This window comes from Colossoma macropomum, unplaced genomic scaffold (genome assembly GCF_904425465.1).
Source record: "Colossoma macropomum unplaced genomic scaffold, Colossoma_macropomum, whole genome shotgun sequence".
NCBI lineage: Eukaryota > Metazoa > Chordata > Actinopteri > Characiformes > Serrasalmidae > Colossoma > Colossoma macropomum.
The window spans coordinates 20,778,880-20,801,497 of NW_023494799.1; the positions used below are offsets into that span (position 1 = coordinate 20,778,880).

Below are 22,618 nucleotides of genomic sequence, written 5' to 3' on the forward strand. Positions count from 1 at the left end.
CATTTGTAACTTGTAAGGGTTAATTGCTTTTCCTGCTGTACCTGTTGGATGAAGGTTAGCTCTCCTGAAGAGTGTCTGCAGGAGTTTATGGACCTGGATGTCTCTTTGGGGCTGTGTATGAGATGTGTGTCCTGCTGACTTGCAGGCTTAGGGGGTGGAGGGTGTAGAGCTCAGGTTGTCTTGGTTGAAGAGATGTTACAAACCCATCAGCAGAGTGCAGAGGCAGAATTGTATCTCAGCAGTGGTGAATTTGAGATTTTATATAGGCAGACCTGCAGTTCCTCTTCAGGGGGCAAAAAAATACTTCAAATTCATAGATGTTCATAACAGGGTAGGAGGTTAATTGTAAGAGTTATTGTATACTTGATTTTAAACACAGTGTATGTGTGTACACTGCGGCTAACTCTTTGGTGTCTGACTCGTCTCATCTTAGTCTTCTCAGAATTATGTTTATAAAGAAAAATGTAAAATCTCATGATTTTCTTATGTACAAGAGGGGGCATACACTCAAAACATACACTCAAAAAGAGAAAAAACACAAAACAGCCAACACATCAGGAATATTACGATCAGGAACATTACATCATATTCTCCATCAATCTATTCTCCATCAAACTATTTCACCATGCAAAAACCCTTTAATCATAAAGGGTTCTGTGAGTGTTCATATATATGGTTCTATATATAAAACCATTGTCTTTACTAAAGAACCCTTGAAAAACTATTTTTTTTTTTAAGTGTGATTGATCAGCTAAACCATCAAACTCAAACAAAAACACACCATATGGGGGTCGACTGGCTTACCTAGCTTTAGCTGGCCAAACTTTTTTTTTGTTGTAGACCAGCTTGGTTCCTCTGGTCAACCAGTTTTGTCAGTCTGGTCATGATCGTAGGCTAGTTTGATTGACCTGATCATGCAAATGGAAATGCATCAGAGATGCGGATACCTGTTTGTACAGAATGGAAATCAAATATAAATACAGTTCATTATGTACATACATACATATGCACGTCAGACATATTATAATCGGGGGTTGTAACACTCTATCTAATAAGTAAAGTGTACATTCTTCACCTGTACATTCTTTTTGAAGGCTCTTTCACCACACTGCAGTCCAGATCAGAGGAAGTGGAAACACTTTTTAAATGTTGTTTATGACGCATTGTTTTAAGTGAAGCATTATTTAGAAATGCATCTTACTATACTGCACATTTTTGCATTCTTTTCCTTGAACTTAAAACTGTTATATTGCCCCACATCATGGCATCAGTCTCCCAAAATATCTGCATTTTCTGCTTCCCACTATCTAAGTAATGCCAAACAGATGCAGAAGTCTGGACTCCAGTCCATTGTTCAGTCTGGGGGGCCCAGCTTTTCTCATTTGTCTCCAAAACATCTTACAATAAAGTGTTTGATGTTAATCTCCACTTCAGGATCACAGTGGTGGTGATAGGAACCAGACGTCCACCTCTAAAAGCTCCCTCACAGTGATTACATAGAATGGTTATGAATATACTGCCTGACGTCTGAGACACTGTTTATGTTAGTTTAGTGATGAGGTTTTGGTCTAAAACATAATCAATTTATTTGAATCCATTTAGGGTGGAGGAATACATGTAGGGTGTTGTGAGGCAAAATAGTCCTCAAAGAAAATGTATTATTTCAGATTTTCTATTGTTTTACCATCAACAATATTCCATATAAAACTAAGAAGAAACGTGTAGGTTCACTGGTGGGTTTTAGATAGTAAAAAAAATGTCTGTATTTGTGTTGTAGTCATGGAGACCCCTGGTTCTTATCACCACCACAATAAAGAAATCTGAACCATTTCAGACCAAACCACTCTGAATCACTCATTTTTTACATCTCAAATACTCAGCTATGCGGAAACTTTGAAAAATTGGTGGAATTCCCCTTTAAGGTAACTACCTCAAAAACATTTCTCACTGCTGTAGGGGGTGGATGTTCTTTTTGGATGGCTTGATGGGCGATTTTTGTTGACAGAGAAACTGTGACGATTGCTTAGAAGGAGCCAATCAGGTCATCCCTGACCCTCTGTGGCCCCTCCTCTTCTTCTCAGGCTGAGTTTCCTCTCACATGCAGGTTCTGAAACGTGCCTGTGTTCAGTTTAAACAGACAATGGAGGCACACAGAGTTGTGGTTTGATGGAGGTGAAAGACCAGCTGCATTAAACTACTGAGCAGCTGTAAATCGCCCACAAACAGCTGTCACATACAATAAGAGCTATGAACTTAATCACCTAGGGAAGGCCTCTGCCTTTATACTGTTCTATGCAAGCAATTAGCATGAAAGTACTTCGCTCTGAGTGTGTCACGAGGTCTAAAGCGCGGCGTGTTATTCTAAACCTAATAGCGGTGTTGGGGAGAGAGAGTGGAGGGCTTGTGTTGTGATGGTAATAAAGCAGATTAATGGAGTAGTCCGTCACAAAGCCTGTCGTTCCTCCTCAAATGCTGCCTGCAATTAAAGAGAAAATGAAACAGTCTAAAAACAAGTCATAGATTTGCATGCTGGTTGACAGTACTGCTGCTCAATATATCATTAATCAGTATTTTGCAGCACCCACAGTTTTATTGGTTGAAAACTGATATGGTTGCTTTACTCTAGAATGCTGGAGCTACAGAAATTACCAATATTGGCAAAAGAAATGACTGCATTACCATAACATTCCAATTACATGCAAGTTCATCATTTTTCAGAGGATATTTCTGAGGAAATGATAAACCAGCTTCTAAGCCTGAAGTGGACGCTGAAGGTGTGTCTGCAGATTTCTTTGAGAAACTGAAAGTGAGTTTCCTGAAAAGAATGGAAGCTGTAATAAAGACTAGAAAAAGAATATTATATTTAGTTGTTGAGGCTTCTGTGTGGTTTTCAATCCAATATACATTTTCTGCTTTTTTCCTGACTTTGAAAATTGAATAACTTTCTCTTAATGTTTGTTTTGACTGGAAGTATGATATATAAACATTAATAAAATGTGAAAATTGGAACTAAATTTACCTGAATTAGCGTTACAGAGAAATAACATTTATTTCTGTAGGGACACAAACGCAGTAAAAACAATAAAACGCAGATCTTTTAGTGTCAAATCTAAACATCTGTCCAAAGCTTATGTATACACTTTATAGAACTATGAACATTCAAGAACCATTTGCATACTTAAAGGGTTCTTTGCATGGTGGAATTCTCCATCAATCTGAAGAAAAAGGGTTCTGTACCACACCAAAAAGGTTCTTCTGTCATTACAAGCTTGACATCGTAACAATAGCAGAATACTTTTTGGTGCTACATAGAACTCCTTTCAAAAAAGTTCTGTTTAGAGCACACTGAAGAATGATTTCACCATGCAAAGAACCCTTTAAGCATACAGATGGTTCTATATAGAACCATTTGTCTTTATTAAAGAAACCTTGAGGAACTATCTTTTAAGAGCCGTGGTTTTCAGCAAATGTCTGCCCATGCTGATATGATTCCGATATTATTGTGTGTTCCCTAAACAGTACACACATTTTGTCCCATATCTGTTGACATCTGACAGCGGTTCCTGTTCTGATTTGCAGATGCACAGAGAGCCATCCACGCTCCTTCACGGATTACAGACAAAGTGCTGGAGATGTTCAGGAGCAAAAGTGAGTTTACCTTCATGGCCTCCATCCAGCAGAAAGCGTCCACCTCTGGAGTCCTTTTCTCCATCCATGAGGCTGAGCACAGGTAGATATATCTCCTTTTGTTTCCTTTTTATTTCATTGTACCTTAATGGCTGCACAAGCCTGTTGGAATTATCTTATTCATATCTGAGTGGATCAAACCAGAAAAAAGCAGTTTTTGAAGCCTAATTTGGTGCACATGATAGCTCAGTAATCAGATTTCTCAGTGCATGTAAACTCTTACTCTGATTTCTTTCGCATTTCTCAGTCTACACGTGCCACATCAGTCGACGGTAGCGGAAATAAGCAGGCAGCATTGCTGCGAGACGCAGCAAAACACTTTTGAAGCAATGCTGAAACCAACTACATGCTTGACGAAATGAAGGATATAAATATTCTTTATCATCTGCATGATGTATATTCATATTTTTAGGTGAAGTGGCATGATGTTTAAAAAAAAAAAACGTGGCATAAAGTTTTACGTCATGTTTATGTCACTTCTTATTCTGTGAGTTTATTGGCCGTTTGCAAAGCACAAATTCAGTTACTGCCTGACTCATCTAGACCCAGAGTTTCCCCATTATCTGATTACTCAATCGCATGTAAACGCATTGATCAGATTACTGACAAAATCTGATCTTCTGCAGTTAGCGAATTATTAAGTGCATGTAAACATACTCAGTGCTTCAAAATGTAAGTTCTGTTTTGATTGGATTGTTTGTGATGTCTCAAAAAGCAAGATGTTTACATGCACTATATGGCCAAAAATACGGAGACACCTGACCGGCACACCTATGTGCTTGTTGGACGTTCCATTCCGAAACTATGGGCCTTCAACTGCTGCCACAAAATTGGATACATCTAATTGTGTAAAATGTCTTTAAATGCTGTAGCATTAACATTACCCTTCGCTGGAACTAAGGGGCCCAAACCCTGAAAAACAGCCCCAGCCCATTATCCCTCCTCTGCCAAACATTACAGTTGGCATGATTCGTTCCAGTAGGTAGCGTTCTTCTGGCATCCACCAAACCCAGATTCATCCATCAGACTGCCACATGGTGAAGCATGATTCGTCACTCCAGAGAACATGTTTCCACTGCTCCAGAGTCCAGTGGCGGCATGCTTTACACCACTCCAGCCGACGCTTGGCATCATACATAGTGATCTTAGGCTTGTGTGCAGCTGCTCAGCCATCAAAGCCAAGATAAAGAAAGACAAGCTGACTTCAGCCTCGTAAAAAATCAAAAATTGAGGGACATTTTACAAGAAACTGTTGAACTTTTGAGGATGCAGGAAAAGTAGCTATAGTGGAGCTAAAGCTTAAACCAGAGCAAAGTAAGTCGTTTATAATAATTTTTTTATCCTATACTAGGACATTAGCACACACTGAGACATATTTACAGCCAAGATGGTAAAACATTACTTCAATAAAATGGACATGACTCCCAGGCTCTCAGGTTGTGGCTCTCAGGGTGGTTAGATTTTTTTTGTTTAAACAGGACAAAATGGCTCTTAACATTTGGGTTGCCAACCACTGTTGTAAGGGATAAAGAGAGGTTATACAAAAATGAGATGACTCTTTTTGGTGTATAAAGTCATACAAATGTCATAACTGGGGGAAAAAAAGCATAATTTAGAGCCTTTTAAATCTAAACCATGTGAGAATCGTTGTTGTCCAGTACAGAACCATGAACACAGAGGAAAACTACAGCTTAATTACAAAGGTTTATATTTTGAAAGGATAATGTCTGGGCAGAAAAGCAGTAGAGAAAAGAAATATAACTGGCTGATGAACCCCTATTGCCTTGTATTCTGAACTGGATTTGGCAAAGTGCCTTTCTGGCATCTCATGTATTCATTACATAAATAGTGTTAGCTTGAGCTGTTTTTGAGTTCTCAGTGGAAGCTTATAATAAATTTGAATGTTTTTCCTCTTTGAAATCTTCAGTCTACACATGATGGGCTGTTTGATTACTCAAGCCTTCAAGAATGTTGTGAGGAAAAGGAAAAAGCACTGGAATATGGAGGTAACTGTAGGGAATTTGCTGAAAAGAGTCTCCTTGCAGTGTTCTTGTGCTAAGTTATGACAAAATTGGTAAAACAGCTTGAAGAACACACTATAATGAAGGTGTGAGCTGAATAGCATTACTGACTGCACTGTTGCTTTTACATCACTAATGTTACTAACCATGAATGAAAGTCAATAGTCACCAAATAGCATTATTCAAATAACCTCATGCCACCTGAAATTCATTGTCAGCATGTAAGGTTGTGCTGTTTGTTAAAGAACACCTACACGCCTGAATGTAGTTAGAGGTGCTTTAGGTCTTGTACATTATGAAAAAGGCTAATGAAATAGTACAGTATATGTTTCTTTGTTTTAAAATGATATTGATGTTTTTTTTGTGGAATATGTGCTTCTACAGTAAGATTACCTAGTATTGGCTGTAAGAGGGCATCGAATGAGACAGCAAATTTACTTTAGAAGCTCTAATATACTGTTAATGCAGTCATGCTATTATTTCCATGAAGACCTGACAGAAAGTGTATGTAATGATCTAACACTTTTGGGACTGTTTTACTGCTCTGCTGTAAACACATCTAAACACACAGGGGTGTTGCATATTGGGTTTATTGTTATATTGATGAATTAGACTTGAAGTGCTATAAGATGATGGAAAAAGATCACTAACAAATAATCATTTTCATGAAAGTAGCATAAAATGCTATTCCGGGGAATAATGCACAATCTGCCCAGGTTGCTAAGACTGAGCATGTCACTGATGAGCGATGCGGTGCAGGTGAGCAGAGGAAACATTGTCTTTGTAATCACACTGTCTTAAAAACTGAAAACAGATTTTTGGAGGGGTTGTTTTACAACCCCATTTCCAAAAAGTTGGGATGCTGTGCAAAATAAAAATTGCCATTGTGTTACAGTCGATCAAAGGTTAGACTGTTCTCTAATTCTTTGCTCAAGCGTTCAGGTTTTTAGCAATGAGCTAGTGTTATTGTGAATGTATTTTGGATTTGAAGCTCCAGATATTCAAGATATGTGGGGGCTCTGTAAAAGAGAGATCTGATACTTTGACAGAGTAGATGATGATAATTTCCAAAGCCAAATATAAATGTCCGTTCAAGTTAAATGAAGAAAGTTGTCCTTGTCAGCAGTGGTGTGCAAACCGTTATCAGGGGTAAGATATAAATCACAAAAAAATAAACCCTATTTCCAAAAAAGTTGGGATGCTGTACAAAATGTAAATAAAAGAAAAATGCAATGATGTGCACATCATTTTAACCACGTTTCACTGAAAATAGTATGCAGACAACATATCAAAAGTTGAAACTGAGAAATTTCATTGTTTTTTGAAAAATATGTCAATTTTGAATTTGAAGCCAACAACGCGTTCCAAAAAAGTTAGGACGGGGGCAACAAAAGGCTGGTAAAGTTGTGTAATGCTATAAAAAAAAAAACACCTTGTGGTTAATTGGCAACAGGTCAGTAACATGATTGGGTGTAAAAGCATCCCAGAGAGGCTGAGTCTTTCAGAAGTAAAGATGAGGAGGAATTCACCACTCTGTGAAAGACTGCTTGGACAAATAGTGCAGCAATTCAAGAATAAAGTTTCTCAACATAAAATTGCAAAGAACTTTTGCTTTTCATCATCTACGGTACGTAATGACATTAAAAGATTCAGAGAATCTGGAGAAATCTCTGTATGTAAGTGGGACAAGACAAAAAACCAGTATTTGCTGGCCATAATCTTTGGGCGCTCAGTCAGCACTACATTAAAAACAGACATGATTCTGAAGAAGAAATAACTGCATGGGCTCAGAAACACTTCTGAAGACCACTGTCTGTGAAGACAATTCATCGCTGCATCCATAGATGCAAGTTAAAATTCTAAAACACAAAGAAGAAACCATATATAAACCTGTTAATGTGTGTGTAATATTGCTATTGTTTTATTTTTATTGGAAAAAAATATGCACTTATAGTGGTAATGTGCCCAACATTGTGGTTAGTGTGCTGCCATTGTGGTGCTGCGTAGGCCTCACATAGCCTGCTGTAATATCATAAAAAATTACCACAAAAAAGGTAGCCAGGTAGGAGCCCACCAAATATTTGTGCCCAGGGGCCTATAACTTGATGATCCGCGCGTGGAGAGCAGCTAGCTATTAAACAAGTGATTTGTTATTCAAATTTGCTGACCATAAATCAGTTTTTGTGTGATGTGTAGGCAGACTGTCTCACTCTGTTTAGATGTGCTGCTCCATTGAAATTATATTAAATTGTACTGACTCCACACACCCCGTCTCGTCTCCAGGCTTTTTATTTTATTGTTTGGTTTTAAAACATTGGGTTATAAAAAGGTACATATACATACTTTTCACCTGGAAAAAGTTATTTAAGGCTCACAATTGGACCTTAAACCTACTGTTGTACCTTTTGAGGGAATATTTACATTGTTTGTACCTTGATGAACGAAAAATCTACCTGCACAGAGCCTTTATTTCTAACAGTGTAGTATGTCTAGAAGACTAGCGTGGTACAAACAGTTGGTTATGTACTGGCTGTATGAACGAAAAAATAATGTTTTCATGCTAACATCACTTTTTATTTAAAAAAAAAAATGGTTGGGACATTTGTTTTTCCAGATCTGGGCCCTTTTAAGAGATGTAAGCTTTGCTGAGGTTCTGGGTTCTGTAGTTTGGAAAGTCAGACAATGCAGTGTTCCACTGTCAGGGTTCTTACCTTTTAGATTTATTTAGAAACTCATGATTGAGCTAAAGTTAGACACTGATGTGTTCAGTCTGGCACCATCAGAGTTATTTTAAAAGCTCTTTTGATGTCAGTTCGGATTCCAGCAGCTGCTCGTGCATCAGAAGCGTTCGGCATGCGAGTAGCTTTGTTTGGGCCTGGAGGTATTATCAAGGAGAACACTGAGACATCGCTGAGAACACTTCCCAATGAACAGCCTAAAGAAACATGAAAAACATTGATTTTCTCCTGCACTTCTGGGAGGGAAAAGCCTTCACTTGTGTCAAGTGGCTGTGCACTATGACAATGAGTGATCTAATTAATACGTGGTTATATGAGCGTGCATGGAGCCTAGAAGGTTCATTCTGGCATAAAACTAGCATCTAAAATGTTGCTTGTCGTGTTACGTGGTGTTCTCACAGCTTAAGTTTGACAGAATTTAGGATGTCATCATGTTTTTGCCCTTCTCTACACTGCCCAGCAAGAGTTACACAAATACAGCATAGCTGCATAGCCTAGCCACTGATCCACATGCACTACATGGCCAAAAGTATGTGGACACCCCTCCTAATTGAGTCCAGGTGTTTTAGCCACACCCACTGCTAACAGATGTATAAAATAGTGTTGCACTGATACGATACCTTGTCAGTATTGGCGCTGATAGTGGTACTTAAATGCAGTATCTGTATCAATGATGGGGATACCGATACGTATGACCGATACCACAAAGCAATTTCTGACACAGGCATGCGCACCAGTAGACAGAACTTAACACGTCGCCAGTGTGGGACGACAAGGAGCAGTTAAAATGCTCATGACATTACCTGAGTGGCTGAGCTGCGTCTTTCAGTAATCGCTTGTCTGCCGCTGTGTGGTCACTTAGTCTTGTTAATGTCACTTAGAGAGCCGAAGTAACCGCCAGACTCTCGGCGTAATAATAGCCTTTAGCCTCGATTTAGCTTTTAGCATAGCAGCCCGCTAGCCGCTAAATGAAATTAACTGAACTGACACTCAGAGATGCAGCGCAAGTGAACATTACGCACGACTTGAGATAATTGGATGTGAAACAACAATCAGCTCCGTTTTTGAGCCAGAGAAGCTGCTGTGTGCTGATGTGTAAACACCACAGGTTTATCTGTATACTCTTCAGCTCCGTTTTTAACTGTTTTGCACAATCAAGATATTTTGTGTTTACTGAAGTTGTTGAAGTGGTTCTTATTATTTAATATACACCAATCGGGCATAACATAATGACCACCTCCTTGTTTTTATGCTCATTGTCCATTTTATCAGCTCCATTTACTATATAGGTGCACTTTGTAGTTCTACAATTACAGACTGTAGTCCATCTGTTTCTCTGCATACTTTGTTAGCCCCCTTTTACCCTGTTCTTCAGTGGTCAGGACCCCCATGGACCCTCACAGAGCAGGTACTATTTGGGTGGTGGATCATTCTCAGCACTGCAGTAACACTGATGTAGTGGTGTATGTTAGTGTGTGTTGCACTGGTGCGAGTGGATCAGACACAGCAGTGCTGCTGGAGTTTGTAAACACTGTGTCTACTCACTATCCACTCTCAGATACTCCTACCTTGTCAGTCTACCTTGTAGATGTAAAGTCAGAGACGATAGCTCATCTGCTGCTGCACAGTTTGTGTTGGTCATCCTCCATCGGTGGTCATGAAATGGGTTTCCATGTCCGAGCAGCTGCGCACAAGCCTAAAATCACTATGCGTTGTACCTGTAGACCACAAATAAGCACAAATAATGCAATAAAAATACAAACAGTGCAAAACATGCCAAGTCCCTCTCCTCCTGTGTAGTGAGCTGCAGTCTGAGGCAAGTTAGGAATTAGCTGTAGGGATTAGCGATTAGCCTTTAGCCTAGCGTGCAGACCAGCTGCCTTTCCCTGCACACCACTACAGCGACCCCTTGCTCAGCCAGCTGCTTCTGCTGTGTCATGTGGTCCTCAAAACAAGCCTGGAGGCTCTACAGCTTTTGCTGTAATAGGTAGCGTGAATAACTCTAATATTTACTAAATTCCAGCAGCATCTGATGATGCAGTGTATGAGCCAAATGGCTTTAGAAAATAGAACGTAGAACATTTAGCAGTATTTTTGCTGAGCTCAGAGAAGCCGCTGTGTACTTGCTCACACTTGCCTTTGTCGTTAGAGTTAGAAAGCTATATTGTTCATTTCTGTTTTTACTATTTTGCCCAATACAAGTATATTTTATGTATGTTAAATCTGAAAAACACAGCTGTTTTATTTATTGAGTGCATTTACATGCACTTAATAATCTGATAACCACAGAAAATCATTTTTTGTCAGTAATCCGATCAACGTGTTTACATACGTAAACCTCCAGGTCCACATGAGTCAGGCAGTAATCAAGTTTCTGCTTTACAACCCACAGAAGACGACGTGGCGTAACCGTAATGTAAAACTCAAACTTCATGCAACGGCTTTTTTTTTTTTAAACGTCATGCCACTTTACATGAAATTATGAACATACCTCATCTAGAAAATGAAGTATATTTAAATCCTTCAGTTCACCATGCATGTATTTGGTTTCAGCGTTGCTCCAAAAGTGTTTTGCTGTGTCTTGCAGCAACGCTGCTCGCTTATTTCCGGTACTGCCTGTTTTCGCACGTGTGTAGACTGAGAAATCTGAAAGAAATCAGAGTAAGAGTTTACATGCACTGAGAAATCCGATCACTGCGTTAAAATCCAGCCTCTTTATCGGATTTCTTAATCAGATTTCTAGACCTTACTCTGATCTAAGAAATCAGTGTGCTGTTTACATGACCATTTGAATAATGATAACTGCAGAAATCAGATCCGATTATTGAGTGCGTTTATATGCACTCAATAATCATTGTCTCTCTGAAACAGATAAATAAGAGCTTTGTGTATTGCTTTCACAATTGCAGTGGATCCAACAATAAAGGCGGCATGAAGCTTCTTTTATACAGTGATAGGAAACACAGTAGCTCCAAGAAAGCTCCAGTTCCACATGCTGATCCATTTTAATGACCTGTTTGGCTCACCAACAACCCTGGGGCCAGATTTTAACGATCAGATCAGCTTCTGTTTCTTCTCGGACTGAGTCAGCTCCTCCACATTTGCCTCGTCACTGACTCATTCCTGACATCTTCATTAGGGAGAAAAATAATCCTCATCTGCATGACACATAAAATCAGCCTCAGCTGTGTGATGAGCCTCCGTCCGTCCGGTGTCTTGTTAAGAGAGAGCTCATGCTGGGCCGTAACAGCTGAGCGTAGCGGTTTATGATGGGTGAGCAGAGGCTGGATTCTGTACAGACAGCAGTTTCACCTGAAGATCCCTGAGGGTCCCTCTCAAAGCCTTACAGCACTATCTTTTTTCTTTCCTCCTTTCTTCTAGTCTTCTCTGTCTTCACACAGACTACAGCTCTGCTCTCTGATGTGCACAGCCTTTTCTCCAGCTGGATATTCGGTCCTGCTCGGTTGTTCTGTCTTTGACACAGCGGCTTGTCTGAGAATGATGTAAAACCTGGTGCACTCACTTAAGAAAGATGGTTCTTCAAGGGTTTTGTAGTAAACGTAATGGTTCTTTTTGGAACCATTAGTTCTATATAGAGCGATTGCATACTTAATTTGTTTTTCGCATGGTGAAATAGTTCTTCAGACAGATGGAGAATGTGTTGTGTATAGCACCAGAAAGTGTTGTTATTGTGACGATGTCAAGCTTTTAACAGTCGATAGATAGCTATATAGAGAACACATTCTCCATTAATCTGAAGAACCATTTTACCGTGCAAAGAACCATTAAAGAATGAAATATTTATATGTAGAACTCAGGGTTCTAAAAAAAATGCCTTAACTAAAGAACCCATCTTTTTTACATGTGTAAGTCTGTATTTACAGAATGACATTGATAGATAGATGATAATTGATTTGTAGTATTTTGTGCATATTTTGATTTTTACACTGTTTTGGCACAAAAAACTTCTTGAGTAAAAGTACAGAAGTATCAGGTCATCTTACAGAACTGCAGTGTTCATCCAGCATCTATCAGTACAGGGGTTGACGACTCCAAAGTCAGAGATGTGACCAATCACAAAGAACAGTTGTTGTCACTAAATTAAAATAAACACAAAAAAGAAATTAGAAACTAAATATGAATGGCAAAAATGTAGCTGAGTAGAAGTATAATTTGAAGATACTCAGAAGTACATGTACTTGAGTAAATGTAACTAGTTAGTACCCACCTCAGCAAGACAGTAATTGTGTATTTAGATATACAGAAGTGTTTTGACTTATTTACACTTATTTACTGGGGGTGCCAAAACTTTTGCACAAGCTTGTATGTGAGTACATTCTGAGTAGACTGGAGGAGAGCGTCTTTATACATCACACAGCGGAAGCCGAAAATTACAATTCAGGCAAAGTAACAAGCAGCTCGTGTGTGTCTAGGTGGTGAGTGTTCAGCGCAGTGGCAACGCTCCACTTCATTGTCAAGATCTGGAGAGGCTGCAGTGTGTGCTCACTTTTATCTGCCGAGATGCAAAGGGCTCAATCGCTCCTTCATTTGATTGAAATGAGCTGTCAGATTTGGGCTGATGGCAAAATGATGTTTTGATTGCTTGCCAAATGATGACAAGCTGGTTGCTCTCCAACTAATGTCCCTCCCTATTACCCCCCCAAACACCCCTCCCCGACTGGAATCTGGCCAAATTTTAATGTCTGCGAAAAGGAGCTTCGCCATGAAAAGGAAAAACGCTCTGCAATAATGGCTGTTAATTTTGCTGGTCTAAATTGTTTAAGATTAGGACAAAGCCCTGCGCAGGAGGGGGGCCTGCGTTGCTATGGAAACTGCCGAAGATGAGCAGGGGTCATTTAGTGGTGACATTAAAGTTGAGGGTTTTTTTTTTACTGCTGCAAAATGAACATACTGACAGGCCTGACAGCAGCATGACAGTTACGTGTAGAGCACTGTTGACAAGGTTGTGAGCATGAAAGAGAAATTCACTGTAGGCGTGCATTTCTGTTTGTTTTTGGTCATCCACACAGACTTTTAGTGTAATCAGTTAAGATATGCACATCAAAGCGTATACATTTTAAAAATTGAAAACAGTGCTGTGCACTGAAGAAGTGATGCATTCAATTGACATTTAAAGCCTGTGAGTCAGTTCCGCATGAATAAGATACATTAAATCGACACAGTTACCGTTTACAGAGTCCACTTAAACTTTTTTGTGGCTGCATTCTAAAATGCCACTGCAATGAAAATGGTTCAATGGTTGTAGTACCAGAGGTTTGGACTCGAGTCCGACTCAAGTCACAGATTTGATGACCTGCGACTCGACTTTGATTCGAACACCAGTGACTCGGACTCGGACTTCAGGCTTATGACTCTGAAAGACTCAAGACGCAATGTTGAAGAAACGTGGAGAATCTGACTGCAGACAGATACGCAATCGGTTACTTTTCATGCGAATGGATTCCTTTCTTGCTGTAAACTGAATAAACAGCAGCATCGTCAGATGTTTATGCTCGGCTTAATTTACAACCCCATTTCCAAAAAAGTGGGGTGCTGTGTAATATGTAAATAAAAACAAAATTCAATGGCCATTTTAGCGCCCAGACTCTTTTACTACAGAGCCATGCTGTTGTAATACATGCAGAATGTGGTTTGTCATTGTCTTGCTGAAATAAGCAAAGCCATCCCTAAAAAAGATGTCATCTGGATGGCAGCATATGTTGCCATCATGAATACTGGCTTTTGAACTGTGCACTGATAATAAGCTGAGTGGTCTTTATCCCAGAGGACACAGTGTCCTTGATTTCCGAAAAGAATTTCACGTCAATTTGTCGGGCCACAAGACACTTTTCCATATCCTCTCAATTTTAAATGAGCTTGGGCCCAGAGAAGGTGGCAGCATTCCTGATCCTGTTTATATACCTTTGCGTTTGAGTTTTAATTGGCATTTGTGGATGCAGCACCAAACTGTTTTCACAAACAGTGTTTTTCAGAAGTGTTTCTGAGCCCATGCAGTGATTTCCTCTACAGAATCATGAATCGTACAGAATCGTTTTTAATGTAGTGCCGCCTGAGGGCCCAAAGATCACGACCAGCAAATACTGGTTTTTGGCCTTGTCCCTTACATACAGAGATTTCCCCAGATTCTCTGAATCTTTTAATGTTTATTATGTACCATAGATGATGAAAAGCAAAAGTTCTTTGCTATTTTATGTTGAGAAAGTTTATTCTTGAATTGTTCCACTATTTGATCATGCAGTCTTTCAGTGGTGAACCCTTCCTCATCTTTACTTCTGAAAGACTCAGCCTCTCTGGGATGCTCTTTTTTACCCAATCATGTTACTGACCTGTTGCCAATCAACCACCAGGTGTTTTTTTTTTTTAGCATTACACACCTTTAACTTTTGCCTTTTGTTGCCCCCGTCCCAACTTTTTTGGAATGTATTGTTGGCATCAAATGGGCATATATGTTTCAAAAAACAATGACATTTCACAGTTTCAACATTTGATATGTTGTCTTTGAAACATTTTCAATGAAGTATAGGGTTTAAATGATTTGCACATGAATGCATTTTGTTTTTATTTACATTTTTCACAGCATCCCAATGTTTTTGGAAATGTGGTTGTATTTCAGAAGACAAGTGAAGTGTTTAGAGCTCAGGTTTGCCTCCATAAGCTGGAAACTAGCAAAGCATCAACAGCATAAATGCGCAGTCACTCAGCACTTACTGGAGAAACTCACCAGGTGAACTGACCGTTTTCCTCATGGTAGCAAAACAAGAGAGACACAGCTCTCTCTGGTCGACTGATTTTAACAGCTTCTGCTGGTAAAACAAGTACAACATTCACCACGAGGCTGATGACTTTTTATCTGTCATATTAGAAATAGTTGTTCCACTTTAAATGGTGCAGCAGTGAGGCACTGGAATGTAACTGCTGCACCATTTAAGGTGGAACGGAAAATTCAAATAAGAAGCTGACGAAAAAAAGTCAACTTCAGCTTCATACATTCACCATCATTTTGCTGTCTTTTCTGTAAACTTTGTTCAGCGGTTGTTTTTAGATGGCTGAGCTTTTAATCCTATACGCTCATTGTTCCCAAATAATTTATATACATATATATGTAAGTTCAGTAGTACTTTCAAAATTCTTTTCATGTGTAGTGCAGTATTCTGTGTGTTCACAGTATAGATGGAAGGGTAAAAATAATTTAAAAAAATGAATATACAGCCATGCACTGCTAATGTGCTGTCATTAAAAGGCTATAATACTGTTACCATTATTCAGTGTTATGGCCTTAAATTAGCTGAAAAATGCAGACTGATTTGTTTAAGACTTGAAGATTAGGACTATTGACTCGACTTGAGACTCACCTTCACTGACTCAGGCCTTGAATTTAGACTTAACTGTCTTGACTCGGGACTTGAGTGTGAAGACTGGAGACTTACTTGTTACTTGAAACATTAGTGACTTGTTCCCACCTGTGTGTAGTACCCAAACAGAAGTTGATACATTAAGCTTGAGCTTGTTTGAGCAGTGAAAATATGGCTGATCTAAACATTTGCTCCTCACCTTTGCAGTTACAAACCAAACATGCTGTATTTATCTAGTCTGTGATCATGTTATAGTTCAAGATATAGGTATTATTGTAACGTTACTTTGTTACGTCTGTTTTAAAAAATGGAGCAGCAGGGCTGTACACTTACTTTTACTAAACTAATTCAGCAGCACAAAGACACATCTTGTAGTACCTTCACAGAAAAATACACAGATTTGATGAAATGGTGAGATTGGCACCCTCTAGGGTCTCCTTTATAGATTTGTGACCTTGGATTGTATACATACATTTGGTATTATGTCAGTGTTTGTTTTTTGTATACAGCTTTTTTTGTATTTTGTACTGTTGTATGTAACTCTGATATTTGTGAATCACTTATTTTACTGCATCATAAGTCATATGACTAATGAACTGAATCACCTGTGTAGAGTTTGTATTTCAACTCTCCCTGATGAAGGCACAAGCCAAAACATGATTTTTTTGTCTGTAGCCATGTGTAACATTGGGTGAGCAGAGTTGGTTTTATTAGAGCCAGCGACAAAATATCGGAATATTATTTCATCTGTAGTTTCTACGAAAACTGGCGCGAAAGACGGCGCAGCTACTGCAACGGTGAAACCGCATAGAACAGAAAACAGCAGCTACAGTCAAACTGCATTAACAGCAGGATTTTAAGCTGCAGGGTCACTACATTAACAGAATTAATAGGTACTTGTTTTCCACATGCATGTTTAACTCATGAGTTCTTTCTCCGTCACACAGGGTTGCCAGATTAGCAGTTTTCCCAAAAATTCCATTTAGTCCGAAAGTGCAGTGGGGAAAATTACACTGTCACAGGTGCGTATTATAGATCTTGATCCTATTTCTGAATAGCTGGCAACCCGTTCTGTTTCTGAAAGCAACGGAGCAGCAAGAAAGTAAACACAGCTTCACGCCGTGACCATGGAAACACCCCAGAACGTAGAACTTTCTATCCAATCAGAGCGCGTGACAATTTTTTGATATACTCAACAAGGTCTACGACACCTTATCAGACACCCTAGCTTGTCGCCTGGACTGTAAATTAGCCTTAATGTATCTAAACTCACTTGCATAACGTAGAAAACATGCTGTATTTTTTGGCAACACAGTGAACAAACCAAAATGAATATGATGCAGTGCAGCGAACTGAGCGAACCCTTTTGTCTACTCCCAAAAATAAGCAAATTGAAGGGCAGAGTTATAACTGATGTCATATTTTATTCATGTGGAAATTATGTACACTTTTAAATCAAATACATTCAGTGCAGCACTTTTTTAAACTGTGGATTCAAATGAGTTTAAATTACTTAAAAACAGTGATACATTTGCAGGCATTAACCTGTATGGTGGCCTTAAATTTTAACAGGACTGTTGGGTGAAATAGCTGATGATATACTTAAAGTTTTAGATGTTTAATTATGTCTTTATTTCCATAATGAATACAGAAGCGTGGCTGAATGGAGTTTACTTCTCCACATCAGCAGTTCTGGTCCTGAACTGTAAAGCAGCTCAGCTGTGAAAGGCGTGCATTCAGTGATCCCTCTCAGTGGAGAAATATAAAAATTTTATAATGTACAAAACTATATGCTCAGTGTGTGTAATAGACACTGCATGCTTTCTTCTTTCTATAATGCAGCACCAAGGCTGTGCTTCATTCACACTGATGAATAAACTCTTCCTTTATATCAGGAATGCAGTGATATTATAATGCAAAGATGCTTCAGCTGGTGAATCCTTCACCTGCGAGATGATGGGTCATATTCATGGAGGACCACTGAGTAAAGTGAGCTATTGGAAGATGAACTTACAGTTTCTGATATTTGTATGAAGTCTGTTCACCTCATGTAGTCCTGTCCATTTAACCCTCTAGACTCTGAGGTCATTTTCTCGATTTGTTCATATCTTCTTAGACTCTCCTTTAAAGTGTCTTCATGTAACATGATACTCATGTTTCATATCAAAATGCTTCATTATCTTTGTCACTACTTTCCAAGACCGCTGCAGCAACCTCAGCAGCTGTAAATTCTCTGCATGCGATTTCACATGTGTCGCCGATGTGGACTGAATGAAGGGTTTTCAGCGTGATGGGTCAGTCCTTAGAGATTTGCTAAAACAGAGAATTTGGCGCATGGCATTTGGTGTTCGTGAGCCCAGAGGGTTAAAGGAAGTGGCTCTTTTGCCTTTTGTGTGTTTATGTTAATTAGGGCTGAAAGATTGATCATTTTTATATTGAAATCACAGGAAATATCAAAAGAGTGTAATTTTCAAATGGCAGGAGCTGCAATTTTAATTATAGACTACACTGTTAAAAACTAAATAGACAGTAGCAAAGACAGTGGTTCTATATAGAAACATGAACACTCAGAGAACCATTTGCATGCTGAAAGGGTTCTTTGCATGGTGAAATGGTTCTTCAGATTAATGAAGAATGTGTTGTGTATGCTCTATATAGAGCCTTTTTGAAAATGGTTCTATACACTGTTAGAAATAAAGGTTCTGTGCAGGAACATTTCTCATTCATCGAGGTACAAACAATGTAAGTGTTCCCTCAAGGGCTTAACAGTGGTTGTACGGTCCAATTGTGAACCTTAAATAAGTTTTTCCAGGTGAAAAGTATGTATTTGTACCTTTTCATAACTTAATATTTTAAAACAGAACAATAAAATAAAAAGCCTGGAGACGAGACGGGGTGTGTGGAGTCAATACAACTTAGAATATATAATTTCAGTGGATTATGGTGCAGTAAAGTACCCTGGCTAAAGGTACTGAAATGCACCCTTGAGGGTTTCACCCCAGTGACAAGAGGGGTACTGCCCTAGTGACAGTTTAGTTCTTCTATTGTGACAATGTCAAGCATATAACAATAGCAGAATGCGTTTTGGTGCTATATCAAACCATATACAACACATTTATCAGTGTGAAAACCATTTCACCATGCAAAGAACCTTTAAGCATGCAAATGGTTCTTTGAGTGTTCATGGTTCTATTTAGAAAATTGCATGTTAAAAGTTGTTATAAAGGGGAATTCCACCAATCTTCATGTTGTGTTGCTGCAATGTAAAGTCATGCAGAGTGATCTGATGTAAAATGGTTCTTTACAGAGAGCATTACAGACTCAGATTTATTTACAGTGGTTCTGATTGGAACCAGGGCTTGCCATGACTACAACACAAATATTGACATTTTATTTACTATCCAAAACCACCAGTGAACCTACACGTGTTTTCTCAGTTTTTATATGAAACACTGATGGTAAAATAGTGGAAAATCTGGAAAGAAAAAGTTCTTTGGGGACTGTTTTGCCTGTGTGTATTCCTCCACCATGAATGGATCACAAAACTATCGTAAGACAGTGTCTCAGGCAGTGTATTAATAACCATTCATGTAATAACTTTCTGTGAGGGAGCTTTTAGAGGTGGACATCTGGTTCCTATCACCACCACTATGAACAATTCTAACTTGGTAAGTTTCTCTAGAACAGAGCATTCCACACCAAATCACTCTGAACGACTCTGTTAACATCTTACCCAGTTAATTATGCAGAAATTTTGAAAAAAATGTTGGAATTCCCCTTTAAGTTGGAACATTAGTTTAATATCAGCACTTGTAAACTGCCTGCAGATGAGTCAGACCAACCAAAAGCAAGCAAACAAGCATATGCTGTGACATCACAACCACAACTCACTGATGCATTCAGGCCAGAAAAAGTGGATGTTCTGTTATTCTTAGCCAAAAAAAAAACATGTCTGGACCTCAATTTACAGAAAATAACAATTTAAATCACAGTCGCAGTATCGGTCAGAAGAATCACAATTTGCTATTCCCCTCCATACAGTTCAGCCGTAATGTTGGCCACTATTGGAGAACAGCTGGGTTTTTTTAGTACAGAGAATGAGAAGAACAGACTTAAATGGCTGTGTTGATTGTTAGGAATGTTCTTACACTCTCAGAAATAAAGGTACTAAACTTTCACTCGGGCAGTACCCCTCTTGTCACTGGGGTGGGACCCTCAAGGGTACATCTCAGTACCTTTAGTCAGGGAACATAACTGTACCATAATCCATTAAAATAATATATTCTAAGTTGTATTGACTCCACACACCCCGTCTCATCTCCAGGCTTTTTATTTTATTGTCCTGTTTTTTTTTGTTGTTTTTTTTTACAGTAATTTATGAAAAGGTACAAATATCTACTTTTCACCTGGAAAAAACTACTTAAGGTTCACAAGTACACCTTAAAACCACTGTTATACCTTTGAGGGAACATTTACATTGTTTTTACCTTGATGAATGAAAAATGTGTAAGATGATTGTTCTTTGCGAGTCGCGAGAACGAATGAAAGAGTTTGAGATGTGTTGCTATGGCGCAATTCTCCGAGCCCAGCTGTTTTCACCAGCACTAACATTAGCAGCCTAAAGGCTCAGAATATTGTAGCATCCAAAATGCTTTTTGTACAAAACAGAGTTTGATATGAGTTCTTGTACTCATACATGTTGTTTTTCGTTGCTATACTAAAGCCATAGTGCTTTGTTCCACTGATACAGCCAATAGCAAGGTGAAAATCTGTGACCTAAAGCCTGTTTCTTGGGTAACTGAGTAACAGCTGGAGAAATGGAGGTAAAAGGTGCCACTGCAGGACCTCTTTACCTAAAAGATGTGCAGCTGAGCTGAGGAGCTGATCCAGAGGAGGCCAGGCTGAAGAGGAGGACATGATACACGCTATAGTGTCACTTATCTTCAGCTGTGATGACCCACCACCTGCAGTCTGATCAGATTACTGTGTAGACCAGTCTAAAAACAAATCTGTGTGCAGAGTTAACTGTTATTGGCTGGAGTTAATTGGGAACCTGTGTTAAGTGCTTGGGATGGGATCAGTCTTACATGAGGAGGTGGATAATGAAATCTTTACCAGCGTTTCTCTGTGATTTTAGTCCTATCTAAATGCGCCATGTCAGTCATTTTTACACACTGTGCGCTCCCATATCAGTAAAGATTCCAGCAGCGTTTACCTTCTAGAAAACGAGCAGAAGAAATAACCCCAGGTTATAGTAATCTTGTGTGAATCAACATGTCTGTAAAAGCAGTATCGTATTCAGGGGAAAACAGGTTTCATAAGTATGGAGGCCCAAAGAAGCGTTTACTGGTTACCTGTGGCCAAAATCAGGCTGATCTGTACTGTCCTACTACAAACTCAGAGCTTTAAAATGTCATACGTTTAATTTTATGTTGTGAAGTTGGCTGTTGGCTGTGAATTCCTGAGCTGATGACTGCATTCACTTAAGACAGCTAAATTAATGTGTTTTCTACAAGTTTTTTAGCAAATGAACTACATCAATCAAGTAACCCCACGCATCTCTGTCAATTAGACTGAGATTTCTCATCCCATGCAAATCGGTCATAAACATTAGACGTCCTATGGTAAACTGGCAAAAAACTAATCTTGTACAAATAGTGCTTTAGACTAGATTTCTTGTATTCCAGTCCTATATGGCTGCCATAACTGCCACCAGATTGGTAAACCCAATGACGAATACATTAAATAACATAGCTGTCTGACAGTCACTTACAGTAAAACATCCACAAAGCCATGCTAGTTTGATAAATAGCTGCCATTTTGTATTAAGTAGAAATTGAGTGTTGTAGTCAAGACCAGACTAAGATTTTTTTTTTTCAGAATATAAAAATAAGATTTTTCTGTTCCTTTCTTCTCTAAAATGTAATGTCAAACATAAACTACATCCATTTTCATTATCAAATAAAAACACAGTAATAATTACATTCCAATCTGCTCTCAGGAGAATTTTGAATTTTGGAACCAGTAAACATCAACAAATAAATAATCCCCAGTTAAGCTATACTGGAAAGATCAATTAGATCCTTAAACAGCAGGTTTTACTTAAACATATACAAGTTTTCAAGTTTTCAGCCCAGTGGTCTGTGGTGGTACTGCAGGTTTTTGTTTTAAAAAAGCAAAAATTTGTTACGATAGAAGCATTTAACCAAAAAATAAAAAATAAAACCAAAAATAAAAGATTTTTTATATCAAGCTCATTCATTGTTCTGGTAAAATATTACCTAGTTGTGTTTATATTTTTAGTGCACGCAAAACCGAAATGGAGGAAATACAGCAGTGAGTATGCAGCTCTGGGCTTCACCTGTGTGAGAACTGCAAACTAGTAACTGCAGCTCTGTGCTGTTTGCTCAGGGGGCTTTATAACTGAAGCTTTCAATCCCAACAGACTAAATACGGCCAATAGGAGTCTAAACATGGTGAATATAAATGTAAGTGCAGCGAATATGTATCTCAACACAGTGAATATAAATGTAAATGCAGCAAATATGCATCTAAACCTGTCGATTTCAGCTGAACTCAGTCTGAAGCTTTCTTCTGAGAGCTTTTCGTAAGAGAGAAAATGGTGATCTTATCGCTTAAATCCACTGAAGCTTTTGTGGTTGTATGGGCCGCAAGTTGCAAAAGTTTGTGAACCCCTGATGCAGAGAAAGGACTGTTTAATCTGTTTTTGTTGATAGTCAATAATAATTGAGTTGCCAGTTACCTCAGACGGATTGAGACATGCTACTCACTGCTCAAA

At 38.8% G+C, this 22,618-nt stretch overlaps 1 protein-coding gene across 1 annotated transcript in view; it reads left to right on the forward strand.

The window, feature by feature from the left end:
- LOC118819330 (protein kinase C-binding protein NELL1-like) overlaps window positions 1–22,618 on the forward strand; it is a 377,055-nt gene that overhangs the window by 70,625 nt on the left and 283,812 nt on the right. The window contains exon 3 of the mRNA XM_036587069.1: window positions 3,580–3,730. Coding sequence (XP_036442962.1) covers window positions 3,580–3,730 — 151 coding nt within the window. The remainder of the gene's footprint in view (window positions 1–3,579; window positions 3,731–22,618) is intronic.